At 41.9% G+C, this 22104-nt stretch overlaps 1 protein-coding gene across 1 annotated transcript in view; it reads right to left on the bottom strand.

The window, feature by feature from the left end:
• Positions 1-4741: 4741 nt before the first annotated feature.
• LOC115329822 (enteropeptidase-like) overlaps positions 4742-22104 on the bottom strand; it is a 44014-nt gene continuing 26651 nt past the window's right edge. The window contains exons 2-6 of the mRNA XM_040212044.1: positions 15773-15998; positions 13334-13538; positions 13126-13261; positions 8595-8854; positions 4742-5038 (exon numbers count right to left, since the gene is read on the bottom strand). Coding sequence (XP_040067978.1) covers positions 4742-5038; positions 8595-8854; positions 13126-13261; positions 13334-13538; positions 15773-15998 — 1124 coding nt within the window. The remainder of the gene's footprint in view (positions 5039-8594; positions 8855-13125; positions 13262-13333; positions 13539-15772; positions 15999-22104) is intronic.

The raw sequence follows: 22104 nt of genomic DNA, 5'->3' as shown, positions 1-22104 counted from the left end.
CTTTCAAATCTCGAAACATAGCCCTCCCTAATCAGCATAGGTTTATGACCGGCAGATCAACGTCTACAAATGTTGTGTAAGTTTTATATCTAACGCATCCCAGGTCGTCTGCAACAGAGGTCAGCTAGACGTGGTCTACTTTGACCTAAGCAAGGCATTTGACGATGTTAATCATACGATCTTTTTATCAAAGCTTTCCGCCTACAGGTTTGGTGGCACAGTATGCGACGGGTTTTAAAGCTATTTGTCAAAGAGGAAAGAGTACGTTCGAGTCAACAATATGAACTCTTCATTGTACGTGGCAAGCTCTGGCGTTCCTCAGGGATCCGTCCTAGGACCGCTCCTATTCACAACTTTTGTAAGTGATGTCTCTGATGCTAATTCTAATTCTTTGTTCATGCAATACGCCGATTACATTAAAAATTTACAATTGCGTTAAGCTTCAGGAAGATGCATGTTTTTTCTTTAGGTGGCGCTCAGCCAATTATCTTCCCTGAAACCGCGCTAAAACCAAGGTTATGACATTTACTTGGCAGGAACAGAATACATTTTTCACATATAGTATTCATGACGAACCACTGTCCCGGGCATCTGCAATGAAAGATCTGGGAGTTATGTTCGATCCTAGCCTGCGATTCTCTAGTCACCTAACGAGGCTTGTTAACACGTGTCTGCGGACGCTGGGTGTTGCCCCTTGCTTAACGAGGGACTTCAAGTATCCTTCTGCGTTCCTCACGTTGAACTGCTCGTTGTGCACACCCCAGTTAAAATATGCCTCAGTTGTGTGGAACGGAATCTCTAAATCAACTCATTGGAAATTGAACTAGTTCAGAGAAAGTTTATATGCATTTTTAAACATCGCTACCTTATGAAAGATGTTCATTGCTCAGTTATGAAGCAACGTTAGAGCGTGTTGACTTGTTAAGCCTGCACCGGCGTCAGCAGAAGGCGGATCTAATGTTTTTGTGTAAAACGTTGCATGGGTCAATTAATTCACCAAGCCCCTTGTCTGAAGTGTGCCTTAGGGTTGCACGCGTGCCTACTCAGAGTCAATCATCCTTTTATATTTCAAAAATATTTAGTCTTTTAAGCACAATTAATAGACTGATTGAGTGTTATAACCAGTACTCTGAAAAACTCGATATTTTTAGCTCGTGCTACAGGGCATCTTTTATTTCTATTGAAGATCTGTCCCGCTGGTGAATAATGATTGTGGTTCACTTTAAGATTGATTTCTGAGAGCGCAGACATTGTTGGGTCTGTGCTTGTGCTACTGCTTCGTATATTATTCGCTTTGAATCCCTCTTAAACTTGTATTTACATCACTGCAAGTTCTCTTCATTGTACAGAAGAGATAGAAATTGCATTTTGTTACCATTTTGCTCAGTGTATGTCGTGCATTCGCGTCTCCAGCTCGACGCTCGCCCTCCCGCGGCGGAAACGGGAAGCGCTCTAGTGAGGGTCCCCCGATTCTCCTGCTCAGCGGGCACGGCGGAACTGCTCGCGATCATGGCTGGCGAAATGTCATTTCCGAACGCAAACAACACTATTCACGGACCGGTCCTAACGTAGTGCCGCAGCCGGTATGGGATTGTACCTCACTGGAGAGTTTTAGCATTGCGCATAGAATGCGCATAGAAGCAAACGCCAGCGGTGTGCATTTGGGATAGAGTTGCGTGGCCCCCACGTTGTGCGTGCGCCTCATCGCCCTGAGCCATCTAGGACCGTAATTTTGGGCTCCGCGCACGCGCAGTATCGAACACGCAAAGCTAACGCCAGCACACAGCGCTTGCGTTCCCTCGTATACGCAATACTACAACTCACTACTGCTTCACCTGCTTCCAACGCCAACAAAACGTGCTGCAGTGAGCAGACTTGAAAGCAGGTAGGCGTACCTTCGAACTGGAATGGCTGAGATTGGCAAAACGACAGAGCATAAACATGAAAGTAGCTAAATGTTATAAAAAAATTATTGATTACAAAAACTTTTTTTTTAATTTTCTTTTTTCTATTTATAGGCACTTGGTCGTGAAGGATATTGGCGGCGACTTTGGACGTTTTGCCGATTGTCAAGAGTCGCGACTTTGATAGCAAAATATACTTTACCCACAATTATTGTAATTTTACATGGATTTCTCACATAAGCTAGAATGTTTACATTGATTTTAGACTATTTTTATTTTATTACTTGGTAATTCAAAATGCTGCAATTGGCACCACTGATGATAAATAGGACACTTTTGATTGTCATTTGTCCGCGCGTTTGAAATTAGATGATAAGGAGCAAATTATGTTACAGCTTAAAAAAATTCGTATTAAAATACTTGAATTTTAATATTATTATCATTAATACAAATTGCGGCAATGTATGCCCCCAATTAACGCCAAGATCACAAAAATACGCCATTTAACCATAATAGTCTTCGCAGAAAGGTATAATTTTGTTTTCCTTTTAGCATATGAAAAACTCGGACATTTTTATCAAGATAGACAAACAGTCAAACACTGCATGTAGACAAAGTTCTATGCGTCACGCGTTGCTATAAAAAAACACACACACACTTCAGCTGCCTGACTCGGATTCCGTCTTCGGGTTGTTGCAGTGAGAACCGCTTTTATTATTTTATACGTTTTGTGGACATATTGTAAAAATTGGAATTATTCTCTTATTCTTGTGCTGGGAATAATGTTAATCATTTAATACCAAAAAATCTATGAAAAGGCCCGCAGTTCATTATTTATTACGACAATTATCTGAGCGAGAAAAGGCAGCGATAAAGCACAAATAACAGCACTGATTTTTTCAACAACTACTACAACTATAAATATCAGCCTGGATCAAACATGTAGGTCACAAAATGAAGTTTCCGCGGACAACTTTTCTAACTAAATGATTACGATACGAGGCACATCTTGAGCTATAAAAAAATCTGAAATTAAGACCTATACCGAGAAATTAAATCCAAAATAGAGGTTAGTTTCGGTTTCGCTCCGGAATTAAAACGCTCATCCTTGCGTAAATATTACGCTAAACACCGTTTTTTTTTTCAGAATAAAGAGGTGACGTGTGCTCATAACACCCTAGCTTCCTCGTATTACCAGACATAATTTGTGTTGCTCAGTGAAGCTATCACACTAGACAGGTTCAACAGCGGCACGTATCTCCGACCCTCACTATAACCGCCATTTTGGAAAATGAGTGCCGCCATCTATAGTTAGTTCGAGCCGCGAATAATTATATTCAGTTACTGTATAGTTAATTCCTCTTTTGTATTTGTGTGCTTTATGTATTCATTTCCATCCTGCGTGTCAGTAGCAAAACCGCAAGGGTGTTCCAGGGCGCCATAAAAAAAAAACATTGTTTTATTGATTGATTGATAATTATTATTACGAATCCATCACAAATAAATTATGAATTGTGAATTATATACCCCGAGTACATTATACTCAACTTTCGGTTTCTTTTCTGGAAATACGATCTGTGGAAAATTCGTTAAAGTACCGGTGTCATAATAAGTAGACCACATAGGCTGTTTCAGAAATGACTACATTTTATTGAAAGAAAGCATCGTTCAGTGCCGTTTTAAATGAGCAAGGCCATGTAATATACCCTTTGTTGTACCATAATATATTGCCGCGCGCGCAGCTGGCCAAGTAGGCAGCGCGCGTGGCCTAACGGTTATCGCGCTTGCCTTACACGCAGAAGGCCAGGGTTCGATTCTTGGCCGCGGCTACAGATTTTTGTTGACACTGTAATGTGATGTTCTGGTGAATTCAAGAACCGCCTTGCTGATTCGAGGTTAGAATGTTCTACGCGCCTAACCTTCTACGCCGAACGATCCAGAAACCTACGAGGGTACATAAGGGGTTCCGCAAGGCGAGCGGAGTCAGTTTCGCACCAGCGTTCGACTCTGCTGCTACGCCGACTTCGATGCCCGCGACGCTCTGTTATTATCTTTTGTACCCATTTATTTTTGGCACAAGTTCGCCACATTCAACGTTTATTTCTTTCTGTGTATTTATTGTTCTTTTGGTCACCACCCGTGACAATATTAGTCATTACATAAACCCCAAGAGTGCAGCCGTTTTCACCTAGGCTTTTATGTTCTGTTCGATCTGAACCAGCTCGTTTGCGCCTTTACATTCATATACTAGCCGCCGTTGTACGTTAAGTGCAATTTGAGAGACGACGGTGATCATGACATTTTGACAGCATTGGCACCTCTGCATTTGTTTCTAGTATGAGAGTGAACACGCGAGCTTTCGCTGGTCGGGATTGCACGCGAGCGTCTTAAAAAAGAGATTTGCAAATTTAGGAGACTTTCATTTCTCTGTGCCGAGACGTAAGCCTACTACGGACTTCGTTTCCGGAAAATGGTGTTTTAAAACGCAGGAAATGCAAATCGACAGCTGTTCGCGCGTTCGCACTTGTTATGGACTGAGCTATTTAAAACTACGTGAAGGCATTAAGAGCCCCACTAACGTATGTATCATACACCAGTGCTGTCTCTTCTCTGTTTCTATTCCATGTTAGCTGCAGTCACCTTTTTGTTACAATACTCCCTCGGCGAAGGTCTCGTGCTGGATGAACAAAAAATGTACTACCCTTAAGTAAACTTCGACGTTTAGTGTTATAATCAAAGCCGGTATTAATTCACCCCAAACCGCTTGCTAAAAAAATGTATTATTAGAAGGGACTTGAAGATGCATGACATGAGTATACGGTGAGCTGTTAACGTTCTTATTCACTGATTTCCTCGTCTTCTCCTGAATCCTCTATCGACATGTTGTAAGAGTTATAAAAGGAAATCACACATTGCTTTCGAACCTCGTCCGCGATACATAAGTTAGGTTTCGCTGATTTTGACTCCGAATATTGCAGTATCAAGGGTAAAATAAAGTTCTCAGTAAAGTGTGACACTTTAACATGTATCGCTGGCCGAGTGGGGTTATAGCAGCCACCGCCTACAACAGAATTAATGGCAGCAAGAAACCACTGCCCTTCTTTTTGGTACATCATGGGTCCTCCGCTGTCTCCCTGAAAACAAATGAAATGATTTAATATTGAATTGTTTTAAGAAAACTTAAATAAATACACCAGGGATATCATCAGAACAAACCAGAGTAGCTGATTTAGAGCAGCATATTTGTGACTCACGCCATAGTAACTGCTTTCACTGTTTGGTAACATTTCGTTCTTGTTTTTTTGTTTTGTTTAGCACTATATATATACGTGTGTAGCTCCTACATTCTGGTGACAAACAAAAAACTGCAGAAATAAAAACGACTACCGCCCTAGGTAAAAAGTTTCGCTCCGCGACTCCAATTTGTTATCTCTATGCGAAAACAAGAATTGTACATCAATTGTATCTTCCTTTTTATAAAAAAATTGTGATACAGAAATAGAACGCTTTCCGGGGTATACGGCAATACAAATAAAAGCAGTCCGAGCGTACTCATGGGATGTTTATAAAATTAAAAAGAAGTATATTAATTTATTTCTAAGCAGTGATCAAATAAAACCTGCTTATGTCGCGTCAGGTAGACCGGTGAACGAGGAGCCAGATGAGGCTGAACTTATTGCGATGTGTACAGAAAAAAAACAAGAGGGGAATCATTCATCCTATCCGCAAGACTGGTTTATATTGGACGCCATTAAAAACTTGGTAAGTGCGATTCGGCATCAGTCCAAGGAGAGCCTGACCATAAAGGGCTTTTGTTGGCAATATTTAAAGTGGCTGACTTGAATATCATGTGGTAAACACTACAATTAGTGGCCCGTTGAGCCCGCTGCATAGAGCAATTGGGAATAAGAGACGCTTAACGCGTTCCTCTGGTATAGTTTTTACGCGATAACACTCGTCCACATGTTGCGAGCATTGTGCAAGATGCATTAGCTCAGGAAGAATAGGAGGTTTTTCTACATCCAGATTACAGTCCGGATATGTCGCCATATGATTTTTAGTTGCTCGAACCCTACAGGAAATCTAATAGCACCACCATTTAGCTCCGAAGCGCACGACATGGCTGCGGTTGCGAATTGGTTCAAAAAGCAATAGAGTCCTTTCTCGCGAGTGGTGTCCGAGAACTTCTCCAAGGAGATGGACGCTTGTGCGAACGCGTGCAGCTATTCTCTGCCTGAACTCTGGTGAATTTCTGTTTCCTTCCACAGGGTGTTTAATTTATGCTTGAATAGATTTCTTTTTTTAAAGCGAGAGTTGCACGGGCCTTTTCTGGAGCTTTCGTTTACCATGCTCAGTGGACATTGTAAGATGAAAAAAAAACATCGCAGTAAGTCGGCCAAATAACCAGAACACATTCGTAAAAAGTTTAAGAAGCGGGTTCACAAAGCATGTAACAATTGCAATAGTTACTCAATATTCTTAGAAACATTATCAATTTAATGAATTTGAGAAAAAGAAGGATCCAGTAATCGGATTTTTAGTTTATTTTTGTTTTATTTGCCAGATTTTAAAATTGAGCTTATATAGAGCGCCGAAGGCCTGCTCCCAATGCCGCCTAGACGAGTGACGCAATATTTTCAATTATGTCGTTACTAAGGCACTGTGTCGACGGCGCATGCACCGTGGACGTGCTGTTGAAATGGTAATGACATGACTGAAATGGACATGCACATTCTGCTAAGTGTCATTGTGAACGCTTGCGGCGCTCTTTTTCGTAACACTTTGGAAATTGTAAAAAAAAAATGCAAAGGAAGATCGATTAACACCTAGAAAACCATTAGCTTTTCGCATATTTTAATTGGGCTGGCCTCCTATATAAATTGCAGTCAACACTGCGTTTGCAATATCCCTGAAACCAATAGTTAACAGCGACATATTATAGATTTTAGTGAATTACCTAATTTGCTGTGGCGGTTGCTCTCTTATCTGATGTCCGCCGTGTTTGACAATTAAATGGGGAAAACTGCGCCCGTGCGACTCTCGTTCTGTGTTTAAGAAAAGTATATTCACATCGAATCGAACAAAAAAATATATATAAATCGAAATCAAACAACCTCTAAAATGCTTTATCTACTTCTGCCCCATCTGCTAGTGTACAGTACAGTTTCGTTCGCCTTCATAAAGGCACGCGAACGGCTTTTTTTTTATAACACTTACTATTTGAAGATTTTTCAAACAAACATATTATTTTCTTTGTTTTGATATTCACAATTGTTTGCTTAGCCCAGCTCTAGTGGTTGCAACAACGGATCTTGAAAACTTCACTGAAACGTTGTCGAACGCTGAATTCAAAGGCACAGTTTGCTTACATTTATCATTTGCGTTCGCATCGATTACGTTGTAAGTTGCTGCTTCGTTTCTTCGTGCGAAAAAGTGTCGGAAATATTCTGCAGCTGAGGGCGCTCACCCTCGCCCTATCGTGCTCGCATCACTATTCTACCGGGTTCAACTGAGAAAAACGACACACGGTTTTAGGGGTCGTACAAATAAACTACGCATGGTCGAAAGCTCAAACGTCAAGACAGGGCGACGCTAGCGGTAGTTAGAGAACGCGCAATTTGAGATCACATTATCTAAATCAAAAGTTCCAAGAAAAAGACAATAAATTCTTTGTAAACCGACGCTCACGTTAGCCATGCATTTCTAAATTCAACAAAATGTCACTTGGGCGTTTGTTGAATTTACCTAAGAATTGTCAACAAGCAAAACAATGTTGGATTTTTTTTTTGGCTGGGAATTTTTTTATCTATTATTAAAGTACAGGCTGTAGGCATTTACAATGTTACTTGTGTTTTTATAACAAATAAGCTCAGGTGGAAGTCAGTTCATATTTGTCTTTCAGTTCCTGCATTTATTTTATGCAAGTAACGTCCTGTTTTTAACATTATGGATTCTCGCACACTAACGTCACATTCTCACTTAGTTCCAGCTTTCAGCGACTAAAAGTTCATATATCTAAGCCGATATCTCGTTTTTTTGTTTTTTCCGTGAGACCTATTTATTTTATAGTTAAATAGGAGTCTTCAATAAAGACTTCGACCCTCTTGTTCAGCAGCAGCAGATGCACAGAGCGCATCGCTCTGTGCAAACTTTTAGACTTTCCTTTTACACTTAATACATTTTCGAATCCTGGTGCCAGGAATGTCACAATGTTACCTTGCCAATATGAAGAGCATCTACTGGATACAAAAACGAATGCAACCATAGCGTTTTCAGCTCGTTTTAGAACGGATAAGAGGAATACAATTTCAAAAAGTTTTAACACAATTTGCGATGCCCATTTCTTCAATCCCAGTTCCCATTAACAAACTTTCTTTCGGCTGGCAACTGAACCAATACGTCGCGTTACCAAATTGAGTAGGGTTCTTAATTTTTTTACATTGTAGGCATGCAGGTTACATCTTTTTTTTTATTTATTCAGGCGAAAACGCCATAGTTAAACTTAGTTACAAATGCATGCTCCGTTCCCACGGCACGAGGAGTCATTTAGTTCCAAAATGAGTTGCTGGGCGAGTTGGATAGACATCCTTACGTAACTTCTGTTTAAGTCAAGATGTCATTTAGCTCTTCGTGCAGTTGCCGACGAAATGAATTTTATTCTTGGGGAATTATGCAATATTTCATACTTACATAACATATTCCCCCATGGGAGCATAGGGCGTATTTCGGAACAGTTGTGGCAAGTTGTCGTTCGCATTGTTCGTGAGTAATTAAGGATATATTTCTTTCCATCAAGGTTTCTGGGTCCGAATATACCAAAACGCCCTCTGCTTCCGACGTTGACGCATCGTTCGTGTTTTCTGCTGAACTCTCATAACCCGCGGAATCTTTCACGTCTTCGTCTCCTTCGTTTAATGGTTTATCCGTCTCGTCGGAAAAACTTTCATAATCTGAATAGATTTGTAAAACATTTGATTCTTATTAGGAATGCGCCCCCATTAAGAATTTTTAAGCGATCATTGGGCGGCCCATAACCGATCAGTAATTGTTTCATATTTATAACGCGGAGCTTCATATAACTGAATACGTTTAACCAAATTGAAAATGTAAAACTATACATTTGTAAATAAAATAGAATTTTGGGATTGGTACAGAGGTTCAGCCATGCAAAAATAATACATTTTTAAGGGAGAGCTACAGTTACGTTCAAAAAGATGATACAATACCAACGCGCTCCGCAATAAAAGATATTAAAAAAATACGTTCAGGTTTTGTTTTGTTTTATCAATATTATATATTTAAAAAAAAAACAGAATTAATCTTGCATTGACAATTCTGGAAAAAACAGGGAAACACAAAATGTATAGCACGTGTGTCGCCCGTTCGTTGTGAACTTTTCTGCTTGTTGCTTTGACCTTTGGGTGGTTTTGGATGCGCTACACACTCAACACACACCTGTGATCTTCGGATTCATCAGAATTATTAACACAAGTTTAAGCTTCCTCAGGCATAGAGTGTTTTAAGTGCAGGTTTCAATGATAATTTTTTTTTTGCTTTTGCTTTTTGATGGGCGTGTGCAGGGCCATGAATCTTTAGTACTTTTGAATTATCAGAATCCTCCTGTGGTAAAGGAAGTTAATCGCGACAGAGAAGGTTTATTGTGCAATTTACCCTATCAATTGCTATTTTTTTTCGAATCTCTGACATCCATCGCAAGCTGTGCTATCTCTTCGATACGCTATGGTTCATAATTCTAGAATTTCCCGAGACTGCGTGAAGGCAGAGAAACGACAGGAAGAAGGAAAAATTTTCTTAACGCAGCATAAATTATATTGCCACGGAATACATTTATATCTGACCTGGACAAAAAAAAGAAGAAAGGGGAAAACATGGAAAAGGGAAAACCCGCCAGTGGCACGCTCCCAACGACAAAATACTTGGTACGAACACGAACTGTATCAGACATATTGATGTCAAAAATATGCTGAAGCTGAATTGTCCAATCAATAGTTCACAGTTTGAACAAACACATACAAAAGGGGTCGCCTCAAAACCGTGGATTGTAATTATAACAAGCTCAATTGAAAACATAGTGTGCAGGGAGGCACCAAAGTTGCGGTTTTCCACAAAGAGGCCGGAGAAAATCTTTTTCCACAATTTAGACATCCAGTTAGGACTACATCCGGGTTTGTATACAGACCGTATGGCAAGGCGACGGCAAAAGCAATTCTTTTGTACACCAGCTGCCATTAAAAAACTGTGAAGTCGGGTCTAGTGAGCCATCTCCTAAGTAACGCAGTCCAAAAGCCCAGCGCTCACTCTATAGTGGAGTCATTACCAAAACTGTTCAGCCGTCTCAACGAGACCAAATACCCTCAGGAGCTTTTGTACAAGTAGCTGCACTAAGTCGTTTCTTCCAAAAGGAATGCTAAGAAAAGTCCTGGGGAGGAGGGGAGGAGAAGGATGCTGTCTTACCGTTTTTTTTTTTCTTTTAATACACCATAACCCCATATCTATTGCTGAATTTGGGTCCCATATAGCATTAAGCATAGACTACAGCTTTAAAAGGTTGATTACCTTCACTCCATCTATAAATAATTACCTTAAAGCAACAAGTGTCGCGTGTGTTTCAGCGAGTCTCTACAAAACCACATTTGACTGTGGTTTGCGCTATATTGGTGAACCCAAGCGCTGTATCAATGACCGTGTGAGCGAGCATACACGGTGTGTACAGAATAAGAATCCGTATTCGGTAGTTTCAAAGCACGTCGAAGAAAGTAACAATTGTGCACCATAGTGTAATTTGACGTCTTCTGTAATTTCAACAGACAATACTGACTACAAACATTTTTTTAAAAAAGTGAATTTTAATAGGAAACCATAGAAAGTTAGTAGATAAGCCGGTCCTATATTTGGAGGCCGAGTGGAAAATATTTCTTGACCTCTAGCTTCTGTGGGGGTGGAGGGGGAAATATTTGTCGTAAAAGTTGTCTTTTTTGTCGTTTTTTTATTTTATGTTTTCTTTGTACATCGGTGTTCTTTAAAATGCACGGCTTTGAGGTCACCTCTTTTGTATGTGTTTGTTCAAACTGTGAACTATCTTTTGGATAATCGAGCTCCAACATCGTTTGGACCTCAAACTGACTGATATAGTTAATACTCATATCGTGTGTTTTACCCCTTAGATTATATCATTTACGCTTTTTTCTCCCCTCTACCCCGGCTTTCATTCTCCCACTTTCTTGTTCAGCCCACATATAAATGAATAGTATGGCAATGAAAATTTGAGCTGTGTTCAAGAATTCTCCCCTTCTTCCTGTCGTTTTGCCTCGACACTGCAGTATCGGGTAATATTACAATTGTGAACTTACACCAGCTACCTTCCACCTTCCCCTTTCTTTCATTTATGTTTCGCCCGTGGTGTGATGAGTAAACATGAGGAGGAATGGCCTCCGTACAGGAACCAGCTGCGGGCGCCGACGGTCACCCAGGGACTAAGTATGGTGGGCTAGGTATCACTCGCCGCCAAAGGTGGCCTGTGGACTCCGTTTCACTTTAAGTCCCACCGCAGCCACCGACGGAGCCAGTCAAGCAGTACCAAAAGTGCATCGTCAGAGCGCTAATTGCCTTTGCAGTTTTGGTATAACAGACGTCTAGGAAAACTGCTAGGACCACCTCAATGACAACGTCTAGGATGAAGTCAAGGACGTCAGGTCAACTTCAGCTGCCGGCGCCTACGAGCTTACGCGACCCGCAGTTACGCGATCGGCACTTACGCACCTGCGCTTACGAGCTAAAGCGACCGGAGTTAACATGAGCGGTGTTTAGGTGACCGGAGTTTACGCTTCAGCCGCTATCGCTTCAGCCACACTCATTACGTGACCTTCAGCGTTGTTGGGACTATAAGACTACTTACTGCCTTCAAACAATTTATGTTTTCCGGATGTCCAGCTGCCAGCTACTTATTACGCAATTAAAGTGATGACAACCGAAGCTACGGAACGCGGTTTCACAGTGTGGACATTTTTAAATGTAATTTTGAGTGCATGCGTACCCCCCCCCCCCCCTCCTCTCCTCTCCTGGCCCTGATTTCGGCTGTCACCATTTTCGCAGACCAAAGTTCCGTTCGACCAACATATTCAGCAGCTATCTTTACGCATATTTCGTCTTCTTGGCGATTCTTGTTTGAGTATATGCTAACTTGGGGCCATGAAAGGCAACGAAGATCAATAGAACTGCACGATTACAATATATTTTGACGGACAAAGGCAAGTCTGGCTTCGTTTCATTTGCACTTTAAAGACAACCCCGCAAGCTGAGCTTGTTACTGGAAGAAGCTTCATTGTCACTCTTAATTATGCATCACGGTTTTTCATCAATAATATACTAAATATCACAAAGGCTCGTTATTACTTTTTTAACAATTCCCATCAATTTGATCGTTATAGGTGCACAATATAATTTAGCTACGTATCGAACATGTTGGGAACACTTTTGAAACAGCGAGTTGTGTTGTGGTAAACGCCCTGTACCTGGAGAAACAGAGTCGCGTCAGTGTTAAGATTCTTTGGTGCTCATTTTCGCAGCCACTATATTATTATGCCCGTAAAAGCATACAAAAGAGTTCAATTGTAGTCAATTATGCGTTTAAACATTTTGTCGGGGAAATCTGCGTTAACAGTTAGGTCAGTGGATACGATTCATTGCTTTAATTATTAAATACACTATTGTGCCGCCGTGTCTCCGGAACTTTCTTATGTGTATATAAGCATTTGCTATTATTGGTTTCGCAAATACATTATATAAAATATTCAGTGAAAATTACAGACATCAAGGTAAGTTATACTAATACAGTGACTGTACCAATGAGGGCACTCTTGTTTTTATTGCTTGTTTCTGTATCTCAAAGTAGATCTATCCATGTCCCCGATCAATAATCACTAACGTGACAAACAAATCTGCTTTGTATCAGATATTTCAGAAACGAAGGAGTGCCTGCACGCCGTCCCCAAGAAATAATTTAAGGAAATATATAAAATCACCCGCATTCTTTTAGCATTTCAGAATCCACTTCAGCCACTGACCTGCCTTTTTCGTATACTGCAGCGAACTCTGTATCATTCAAAGGCTTGACTTTTATATTCTTTCTAAAATCTTTGTCCCTCTTATTTGTTTACGATAATTGATATGTGGAACAAAATCAGGCGGGAAAACTATTTACCATAAACTCTGCCCCAGCCAACAGCATACATGTCGACACTTGAAGGTGGTTCCTCGCAGTGTTGAGGAAGGCAGATTGGCTGAATGTACTTTGTAAAATTGACAGGATTTCTTAACTTCAATATTGCAAGGTCCCTCTGTAAGATAATACTGTAGTTTAAACAAGAACCGGTTCAAAGCTTTTTTTTAAAAAAAACAACAATACATACCATGAAAAGGGTACAGTTGTCCTGAAGGGGTACACAGACGTGATCGACTTCCATGCAAATGACCTGGCCTTCCAGATCCTCATGGACGGCTCTTGTATCACTTCTTTCTAGATAGTTCTCTGTGTTTTGTTGACAATGTACGGTATAATTGGTTTTTTTCGTACTTCCCAGGCGAACAGAAAGGAAGTCTGTAGTGTTCTCGGATCTTGAAGCATTAGGGGAATGGAAGAAAAATGGCAAAAATAACTATTTGTTGTTGAATTACTGAAGTCTACGTCAAAAGATGAATCGCTTCCACCACTTCAAATGATGGAGGAAAACAAAAAAAAAAAACGGTTAGTGATATCACGACGACATCTACTTAAGTCCTGATAACTATGGAATATAAGAAACGTATTCTATGCATATACCGAGCGTTCCAGCTAAGACAGAAACAAAAGCTGCTGCAGTAATTTGATCACAACTAAACTCCTCGCACGTATTTTTTTTTTTGAGGTGTGTAGTTATTTTGGAGAAATAATTAATCTATAGAGATTGATTCAGCAACTTCCAACGAAAGCGTCATTGCTTATCGCTAATCAAAGTCGCGGTCACATCATATATGTGAACTGTTATTGTGTTTAGTATTTAGAGTTTTGCTTAAAACAAGCAGTGAAAACCACACTAATGCGGTCTACGCACGTGAGTCATGCGACCAGGGAGACATACAAGTAAAAAAGTAAATTAAGTACAATATGCGAATGCACTTGACAATTAGTAAGAATAAGCATGGTTTCGATTATAAGCTTGCTGAGCGTCGTCGAAAACCATTTCTTCATCAAATGTTAGAAGATTCTGGAGTCCGTGGAGAGCGCAGTACTAAACTAGGTGCACGACGGTGTTATTTTATGTATCCGCGCTTTCGCACCACAATTTCCGGCTTCAACTAAACAAACGGCCACCTAGCGTTTCATATTCGAACATTTCCAGGAACGGTTTCGCACTAATTAAAGTTTATGCAACGGGATTTTCGGTCGCGTGGTGGTGGAAGCACGAAGCTGTTCCGTGAGGGCCTGAAAACACGTGCTTTTAGTCGCGGATAGCGTTGCACCTCTTGCACGAGTTATAACTTTAACGCACCACCGCGTTTCTCAGGCGCTCTAAATCTTGCTAAAACTTACTGACTTCGTTTTCTTTTGATGACGCTCAGCAAGCTTCTAATTGGAACCATATGTTTCTTTTCACTAATTACGAATGCATTTGACATTTCAGTTAATTACTACACTTAACGTGAGCTATTCAAATGTGGCTTCCTCAAGGACCGTGCTTTTGGGAGTTCAAGCGTTGCGTGTTATCCAAAACAAAATGTTTATCAAAGTAAAAAGTTAACCGAAATATCATCTTAATAGCCGCCAAACCCGCGATTGGGGGGGGGGGGGGGGGGGGGGGGAGGGGAAGGGGGGGTAAACTTACTTTAGACAGTGATTCGGCTACAATGACGACTTTACTAATTATTGCAATACATTTGTTCGTATTTTCCCGAATATTTTCGCGATTCTGTTTTCAAAAAGAGTTTCGCCCGTGAGCCTTAGACAATGGTGGGACTCACGCAGATTTTCTATAAGAATGGGGCTTAAACTGCGAAATTTTGTGAGGGGGTTATATTTCTCGTTCGAAGTGAAGATAAAAGTATTTAAACTTATCCACGCATACGCTAATACTGCGTTCATATTACGCATATGCGGACTTTTCAATGCCGTTTCGACACTTCGGTGATACAAATGCAGCATATGTTCCATTTTAATTCAGGTTTATTCAAAACATTCGTAAAAGATGCGCTAATGCCGCTTGTGTAGGCGAGTTATACGGCCAGGGTTGCATAATGTGGGTAGCTAATCTTTGCGATGAGTTGGTCGGATAATTACCTAAACTTGCTTCTTTAGCTGTTGAATTAGTAAAAATATTCATATGTTTTAAAATAGAAACAAGGTCTGCAAAATTGAAAACCCCTTTATCAGTCAATTGTTCTAATGACTTGAAGCAGTGGTCATTTTCCATTTTATGAAAACATTAACTAAAATTGGGAAGTGTTCCGTAAAGGATTAAGAAAACGCAGCCCCAAAAGTTGTCTGCCCCGTCTGCGTACGGTCCTAATCACAGTTAGCGGGAACGGGTGAGCGTTTGGCATCACACGCTGTCAGAGCATTCGGCATGGCAGGATTGCAGTATAGCGATTCGGACGCTCTTCAGTTATCTGCCGGGCTGGTAGAGTGCTCTGGTAGTACTTAAGAGCACGCACACTGACGTTCTCGATAATAGTGATCAAGATAGTACCTCGTCAAGAGCTCGACTCTTATAAACCCAAGTTAACCAATGTGAAATCCCAAAACGTAACGGAGGGTCTCGCGACATTATTTTTGTTCTGAAAAAAAAAAGCAGATGGAATGAGTGTATACATACCCATAGCAATGAGCAGCAGTTAAGACATACTGGTTGCTAAGTAAAACGCCACCACAATGGAATTGATCTTCCTTAGTGTACAGCCCCACCATCCACGGCCAGTGGCCCGGAGTTGCATTTGTGCCGTTAATAATTCGTTCAGAAACTGTATCCTGTATTCCACGTCGTCCACATACCTTCATTAAATTATCTTTTTCCCCGTTTGTGTATCTCGAGCATGCCCCCGCTGTAAATGAAAAATAGGAAATAACCGTTTTCATATGAGGGTATATAGGCGGTAATAATAATTATTATCAACTACTTTTTAAGCAAAATAAATAGTTTGGAAAAATTTATTGGGCTGAGGTTGATCAGTTCACTTTCATAGCTTTCAAAGAAATTCAGCTGCGCAGGAATACTCAAATGATTTCCGACTAAAAAAAAAAAAAATAAATCCAGAGATTATCATCGACACTCACTGAGAAAGATTGCATCGCTTTCTTACGAACTATAATCATGTCTTGATTAAATCCTTCTACTTGCATTCATTTATATTATAAATTGCACGCATATTAGTGGGATTTGCGGCGATGTAACATATAATAAATAAACAAAGGTAAAAGCTATATTCCGTTAATGAGAATAATTTCTACAGAAAATTATATAGGCAAGTTAAATATTTTTGAGATGAACGAAGAGCATTACTCAGTAGAGAAATATTTCTGTTGCGTTGTCCTAGTAGTGGGCATCTCATATAAGATTATTTTAAGGCAGTGTAGAAGTGAACAAAATAAGTTTGGTCACGCACTGTAATCTAATGCATATTTTATTCCCTCGACCCTTCTAAGTACTGCATTTTCTTCGGAGAAACATTATTTTGCAAAACCTGCCCATCTGGGCACTCTTAACATTTATTTGTTTTTCCGTTTCAGCTTTTTTTTGAGCCCATAATTGACGGCATATATATAAATGTGTTAATAATGAGCTCACCATTTGCGAGCTCTGATTGTGCTCACATTAACTTTAGTGCGTTGCATGAGTACCTTATGCGCGAGTCCCACTAGAGCATTAAAAGAGAAACAAACGACATCGACATGCATCAAACCATATCCTCCAAAGCCTGGCCGATCGCCGCGAGAAGCGGCCGTCGAAATGGGTAAGGGGGAGCGGCGGACAACGGGTGAAATGTGAGCCACGTGACTGCTGCGAGACGCCGAAACACACTTGTCCGGAGCCAACAAGTCCGTTTCGGGACCTCGCCGCTGCTGCAGGCTGTGCGCTGACGTCCAGGTTCCCCAAGAAATGGCTCTTTGATGCTCTGTGATACAAGATCCTCGCGCTCCAAATCTGCGACCGGGCACTTTATGGCTCCGTCGTCGAGCTCCCAGGCATTGTGAGTATAGAGGAGGCTATGCTAAAACACATGCACGGTGCTCGCGATAATACCTTTGGCAGGCGTTTAGTGATTCGGTGCTCGTGAAGTAAGCACGAGTGATTGCAAGCCGGCCAAAGACACCCTCGCATGCATGATGCTCGGGTTTCAGCATAGCCGTCCTTTATTCCACGGAGCCGGCCGATTTCCGAAAGACTCTAGTTTGAGGCTTGTCGCTGTCCTGTATTTTTGTTTGTCGCTCTCATGGGACCCGTGCACTAAAACACAATTGTATAGGACAAAACCTTGTAACGCATTTTGAGCAGCACTCAAATTACTTTTAATATACATGAACCTGAATAGAAAGCAACACATTTCGAGACGTAAACTAACTATTTTCTCAAATATATGACAACGGCTGAGAAGCAGGTGATGAAGTTATATTTTCTTAAGAAATAATAGAAATGTAGTCCCCTCGCTTAGAGCTTTCTCAGTAAAAATCGAATTCCGCGGTGATCTCTTTAATAGCCCTTCACCACCTACACAAATGAATTCCCCTAGGAAACCTAGTTTCCATAAGTTTAGTTGACTTCACAGGGATCTTCATCATAAAACAGAATTGGGGAATGTAGGCGAGAAAGTCGTAGAATAATTATGGCGCAGACGGGGTTAACTTCTTTTAGGCATGGCACTTGCTGTTACATCGTCTGCTTGCAGGCTTGCTTCATAAACCGTTCGGGGAGAGTGCACAGAGGTGTGGCTTCCATAACCCGAGATGCTCGTCAATTTTTCTCAGTGTCGCCCCTCCCTTTAATTGTCTACGTGCTCAGTCGGGATGCGTGTTATTGGCAGAAAAAAAATGCTTGATTGATCTTGACACTACGGATAAAGTCAATGAACGCAGAGTGCGTTTCCGTGGAATTTCTCGGTGTTTGTGATGAACATTGCAGTTCCTTCTTTCTGTGGTTATTGAATGTTATTTCATTTAAAGCTGTCCTTTTGATATGGTTGTGGGCACGTCTTGCAGTTTTCTTCTATTTGAAATTTCAGCAAACGGTTCAAATGGGAACGAAATAACGCCTAAAGCCACTTTTCGCGTTGAGGCGGTTAGTGACACCAAAGTAATAGAGACAGTCACCTATCTTTCCCTCTATATGCCTCATGCAAAACGCTTGCCAGCTACCATCATCATGATATTCGCATCCGCTATATTGTTTCTTCCCACATCTTTCATGCGTGGACAGTGGGCATCTTTATTTAATTCGGTTTTCATAATAATAGGAAAATTTATTTGTGGAACCAATGAGTTCCCGTTTAGTTTCAGTTCAAAGAAGAAAAGGAAAAGAGTATCGAAATTTCGTAATAGGAATAGGCTACTTCCGAAATTCCCCACAAGCAACACTGCGTGTGCTGCATTATGGGGCATCTTTGGACGTGGTAGGGTATACAGTCGGGGACAAAAGTCTCCAGGGCGCGCGTGCTGCGACTGAAACGCATTGCTTTGCCATCTGCCGGTGAGTCGCCTGGTTTCGAGATTTCACAAAAGCGCACGCGCTTCCTACTCTGCCTGCAAGCATCTGTGTTTTTCCGCTCTTCTGCGGCACAGCACCTAACTAGGAATTGGGCACGTGGTACCGCTTCGGAGATAGCGCTGGCGGCTGACGAGCGCCTGCTACACATTCCGAAACTCGAGATACCGCCTGGGGCGTTGCTCCGCGTTTCGGAGCAATGCCCCAGGCGTTGCTCCGAAATGCGATAAGCTGTACTGGTTATAAAGCAAGGTCAGCGGACTTTGCTTTATAACCAGTACAGCGTATCGCCCAGTTGAACTGCCGTGACTTCTTGCTTTATAGGTGCCATGTCAGTAAGCGCTATCTCCGAAGCGGTACCACGCGCCCGATTCCGAGTTGGGCGCCGCGCCGCAGAAGAGCGGGAAAGCGCACGTGTTGGCAGGCACAGTAGGACGCGCATGCGCTTTTCAGTAATCTCGAAACCAGGCGATCCGCCGGCAGATGGCAGAGCAATGCGTTTCAGTCGCAGCTCGCTTGTCCTGGAGGCTTTTGTCCCAGACAGTACATTACCCCAGCCATGGAGGGGAGTAGCGTGGTTTCGTTTCTATCGCCCCGTCTTCTCAGCACTGCAGAAAAATAAAGTCAACGCTCCCTGATAGCCCTTATTCACCTTCGTGACAGCCTTCGTTGAAACACAAACCTACAACGGCTGTATGAACATGCCTAGAGTTAGCGAGGAGTAGGAGTACGGCGGGCCGCGTCCCATATACCGTACCTTCCAGGCTACATTTCTACAACTTAAGAGTGCAGCATGACCCTCCCGAGTGACGGATCATTTAAGAAGTCTAGGTCAGTGAGAGGATGGAACAGGATGAGAGAGAGAACAAATCTTTATTGTAATGAAACATTCAAAGTGAAGATGTTAGCATATGCAGGACCAGCGCTGAGTTCCCCAGATCATTGGTTGAAATTAAGAGCAGCATATCAATCTGACAAAAAATAATATTCATTTACATATTTTCAGTGACCAAAACTTAACGTCACAATACGTCCATTCATCCCTGTTTGGATGCACCGTCCACGGACAAAGCACCAGTCCTATGTAGGAGGAGGTAGTCACGTTGCATATCGTGAGTTCCCGGTGGGTTATTTTGTCGCACGATTCTTGTCTCCACGCGTGAAAGGAGCTGCAGAAACCTTGCCCGGCTGAGGCGACGCTGGTTCGGTACTCCTACGGGTCAGTGAAAGAAGCTTCCGCCAATACTCGTCTAGCACGCCGCGATAGTTCTTTCACGTCCAATGAACTTTTCACCGAGCAAGCCCTTTACGTGTGGCTGTGGTGTGCTGAAGCGTTATGCAGAAGCGCAGAGTGCGAGAAGGAATCTCCGAACGCCTTTCCGCGAGTCCAGAACTTCGTCGCTTCCACGCCGAACGCTTCTCGATTAGTATCATGACTGTGTCATGGTCATGACTTGGGTTAGTAAAGCTAGTGGCACTTCGCGCGAAGCCTATCACGGTTTTTGTCTCGATCTGTGCGTAACAGTGGCTACGAGTCTTTATCGCTGAAGGAAACGTTGATTTCTCTTTTGGACAAAGGTGCCACGCTGCGAGGTTCGAGTTTCGCAGCACTAAGGGGTGGCGAGCAGGTTCGGTTCGTCCCCGCTAGCGTTTGATCGTCGTCTTCCTCGTGTGGATGCACCTGGGAGACGGGCGAACCGCGGACATGTCGTCACGTGATCAATCCGTCCGTGGATCACTCCGTCGTGTGAACCGGCCATAAGCAACAAAGTGGTTGAGAAAGCGCAGAAGCATACAAAACAAAACAATCATAAAAATAAACTGCACGATGGCTCTAACACGAAAAACGAACTCAGAGTGAGACCGTCCTCCAATTGCGTGCCTTTATCACGCGCGAGGAAAGTTAGACCTCTACTTAAGGTGGGCAGTGTATTATTGCAAACGAGTTTTCTTTTCATTTCCGTTATAACGCTCTCTTTTTTCGCATGTGTGAAAGTGCCAAATATTTCACACTCTGTTTTTGTTTTGTTTTTTTCATTTAAGTCTACGTGTACGTTCATTTCTGTATTGACCTCAAATTTTATATGCACACTCTCCTCCACGCAGCATATTGACATCGTGGTAGTGAATACATTGTCATAGGGCTTTTGCGGCGTTTTATTTTTATAGCTGGCGATGGGTGTCGGCAGGATTGTCCGATTTTGTTTTCGGTAAAACAAATATGACCAAGCTATTCATAAAAGCGGTAATGCCAACACCAAAGGTAGGGCGTATTCAATGATCCGAACACTAGATTTGAGCCATAACTAAATTTTGTGAGCTTTAAATGTTTAAATTATAATTAACAAAAAAAAAAAAAAGCAAAGATACATTTTTGGTTCGCATTTCTTGCATAAATTTTGATATTAGAATGATTTATTGGCTAAAAAAATCTACTTAAAAGCCAAGAAAAACATTTTTTTTCGCGAAAAGTACGTGTCCTTCGCTCACAAAATTGTGAATACCTTTTAACAAACAATGCGAGTAAAAAAAAAATATTCCGAGGACACCCAAACACTTCTTATAAGTTGTGAATGCGAACGCATAAATGTCGTTCTTCCGCTACCTTAGTTTGTTTGCGCTGTACTGATGTGGACGGCCACGTTGCGCTACTGCCGAGGTTGCGGCAGGCGGCCGAGTGAACGCTCTCGCGAAGAGGCCGCAGCCCCCTCCGGTAACGCCTGACGCGAGAGCGAGCGGCGACCGAGCGCGCGCTTTCGTGCAGCGGCCGCCAATGGCTATCTAGGAGCCGTTTTGCTCAGCCAATAGAAAAATCGTAATTTCTTGCGCGGCTTTTTTTTTTTTTGTGGTTACACGCGTTGTTGGCTCCGCTCCATGGAGAAGTTAATGCTTCCGCAATAAGAAGAAAAAAACTGTCGTAGTGTTATTTTGTTGTTTCCCTCGTGCGGGCGGAGATAGGCAAAGCCAATGCATTTCGAGGAGTTTGTCTGCTAGCAGAGACTCCAGGCTCACCAGGGGCACTGCGATCAGTTTTCGGCCGCGCGCAGAGGCAGTTTCCAGTATAGGTCTCAAATGTGTTTGGATACACTTTCAAGTACAGGTTTGTTAAAGGGCAAGTTCGGAAAAAAGAGCACTCCCACAAAGCTAGAAACAAGGGGAATCGGTGGCCAAATTGAGCTCGGCCACTGATCCCGCACACGTTACTGAATATTGTGGGTGTGTTATTGATCTTACACCAGCGGGAGGGCACGCCGAAGTCAAAGTAATAAAAAAACACGATATATTACTATTCTTTTAATTGGCGCGCAACTTGTACGTTTGGTAAGACAACAATTGTGCGATATGATTTAAGGCTTTAGTTGCGTGTGACGGGGGCATTGACGTCATGGTTTTGTTGGCATCTCCAGTACGTATCTTTTTTACTGTTATTGGATTCAGTAATTTTTATTTTA

This window comes from Ixodes scapularis, unplaced genomic scaffold (assembly GCF_016920785.2).
Source record: "Ixodes scapularis isolate PalLabHiFi unplaced genomic scaffold, ASM1692078v2 PGA_scaffold1__304_contigs__length_218370807, whole genome shotgun sequence".
NCBI lineage: Eukaryota > Metazoa > Arthropoda > Arachnida > Ixodida > Ixodidae > Ixodes > Ixodes scapularis.
This window is presented reverse-complemented; position numbering and strand designations above follow the sequence as displayed.